Source organism: Clupea harengus, chromosome 23, assembly GCF_900700415.2.
Source record: "Clupea harengus chromosome 23, Ch_v2.0.2, whole genome shotgun sequence".
In the NCBI taxonomy this organism is placed as follows: Eukaryota; Metazoa; Chordata; class Actinopteri; order Clupeiformes; family Clupeidae; genus Clupea; species Clupea harengus.
The window spans coordinates 20,575,325-20,577,824 of NC_045174.1; the positions used below are offsets into that span (position 1 = coordinate 20,575,325).

The window sequence follows — 2,500 nt, forward strand, 5'->3', positions numbered from 1 at the left end:
GCTGGGTGGTGTATTATAGCAGTATATCTGCATGATGATGGAGCTGGGTGGTGTATTACAGCAGTACATCTGCATGATGATGGAGCTGGGTGGTGTATTTTCTACAGACTCTAAATCAGAGTAACTGGAGTTATAGATTCAGGCCATTGTTGGCTAATTCCCTCTATCCTATTCGTCTATCCATCTCTCATTTACTCATTCCGTTCCGTTTACCGCACAACTCTGCCATCATTCTCATTTGATCTCACTTTCTCACCGTCTGACTTTCAATGTCGAAACGAACGTAAGCATACTGCACCTAGTGCCAAGGCATTTCTTAAGTGTGCAAGTTTACGGAATTAAGGAGTAACGCATAATTAAACTACAAAAGAGTAACGCATAATTAAACTACAAAAACCTGTTCCTCCTTCAACTCTCTTTTATCTCCGTCCCTGTTACCCTCTCTCTCCCCCCATCTCACGAGAACAGGGTCATCATCTCTTAGTATCCAGGTTAAAAGCCTTGAGGATCTGAGACACACTTTCATGCCCCCGGGCCTGCCAGGGGAACACAGCCAGGGGAAGGGATGAGACAGAATGCAGAGAGGGAGGGAGGGACAGAGAGAGAGAGAGAGAGAGAGAGAGAGAGGGAGATGGAGAGAAAAACAGAGAGAGAGAGAGAGAGAGGGAAAGACAGAGAGAGAAGGAGATGGAGAGAAAAAGAGATGGAGAGAAAAAGAGAGTGAGAGAAACAGAGAGAGAGAGAGAGATAAACAGAGAGAGAGAGGGTGAGAAACAGAGAGAGAGAGATAAACAGAGAGAGAGGGTGAGAGAGAGAGAGAGAGAAAAACAGAGAGAGAGAGAAACAGAGAGAGAGAGGGAGAGAGAAACAGAGAGAGAGAGGGAGAGAAACAGAGAGAGAGAGGGAGAGAAACAGAAAGAGGAGGAGATAAAGAAAGAAAGACAAAGACAGGGAGAGATGAAAGAAAGAGAGCTAGACACAAAGAGAGAGGGAGAGCAGAAGTGGCAGCGGTCCTTTATTAATGCATAAAGTTAACAAGATCTAATAGCTTGGCAGGGAAATGGCTTCCTGCCCGGATAAATATTTCATGGCAGCTCTCTGGCAAAGTTGTTTTTTCTCCTTTAAACACAACTGCATAATGCATCACACTGACATGGGCAAGAAGACTGCGTGTGTGTGTGTGTGTGTGTGTGTGTGTGTGTGTGTGTGTGTGTGTGTGTGTGTGTGTATCTGTGTGTGCGTAACTGAGAGTCCTTCTCATGGACTCCTCCTATCTTCTCCTCATCTCCGGGGTGTGTGTGTGTGTGTGTGTGTGTGTGTGTGTGATCTGTGTGTGTGTGTGTGTGTGTGTGTGTGTGTGTGTGTGTGTGTATGTGTACCTGAGAGGCTCCTCCTGTCTCCGGTGTATGTGTGTGTGTGTGTGTGTGTGTGTGTGTGTGTGTGTGTGTGTGTGTGTGTGTGTGTGTGTGTGTGTGTATGTATGTGTACCTGAGAGGCTAATCTCCTCATGGACTCCTCCTGTCTCCTCCTCATCTCGGGGGTGCTGGGGCAGCTGCCCCCAAGTGTACCGTGAGACGGCTGGGGCTGAGAGAGAGGCACGCCGTCCCCATCTGAGTAGAAAGACACACACACACACACACACACACACACACACACACACACACACACACACACACACACACACACACAGGAACACACATACACACCCCATCCAAACACATCAGTAACTTTAAGCTTCACACCATCCAAACACATCAGGAACGTTTCCTGGACTCACATCTGATTCAACCAACCAATCACCCCCACCTCCAGAAATGAACCCCTTTTTTAGCCCAGCCTGTTGCTGATGATCTTAACTCCTCGGATCCCAACCTTGTTGGATGACGGCAGACGCCCCTTAGAATGCGCCGACTCATTCAAGTATTCAAGACCGCAAGTCTTGTAGTCACCCTAAAAGTCTGACTACAAATCTCGACCCCTCGCATCTGAATGGTGATCTATGACCCCTGACCTTCGACCCCACTTACGTTTGGGCGAGGCCTGCGGGCTGTCGGAGGCGATTTGTCGCATGCGGTTCCCGTGGCAACTGAGCGCCACCAGCCGGGAAATGATGGCCGTCTTGCCGAAGCCGATGCTGCCGACGACAACCACGCCGCGATTGGTGGAGGGGTCGGGTCCGCCCAGCTGGGCGTCAATCTCCTGGAACAGCCAATCACGGCCTGTGAAGACCGAATCCATGGTGATGCTGGGCACCTCGAAGAGGAGGGGCTTGAGAGCGATGTCTTGGAGACGGTACGGAGCAAAGCGCACTGCGGGAGGAGAGAGAGAGAGAGAGAGAGAGAGAGAGAGAGAGAGGGAGAGAGAGGGAGAGAGAGAGGGAGGACAGAGAGGGAGAGAAGGAGAGAGAGAGAGAGAGAGAGGGAGGAGAGAGAGAGAGAGAGAGACAGAGAGGACAGAGAGGGAGAAGAGAGAGGGAGGAGAGAGAGAGAGATAGAGAGAG

The 2,500-nt window shown here is 50.0% G+C and overlaps 1 protein-coding gene across 1 annotated transcript in view; it reads right to left on the minus strand.

Annotated features, from left to right (window-relative positions):
• The window catches only part of tanc2b (tetratricopeptide repeat, ankyrin repeat and coiled-coil containing 2b), a 68,710-nt gene that overhangs the window by 20,505 nt on the left and 45,705 nt on the right, over positions 1-2,500 (minus strand). Inside the window, exons 7-8 of the mRNA XM_042703165.1 lie at positions 2,028-2,309; positions 1,489-1,610 (exon numbers count right to left, since the gene is read on the minus strand). Of these exons, the coding sequence (XP_042559099.1) occupies positions 1,489-1,610; positions 2,028-2,309 (404 nt within the window). The remainder of the gene's footprint in view (positions 1-1,488; positions 1,611-2,027; positions 2,310-2,500) is intronic.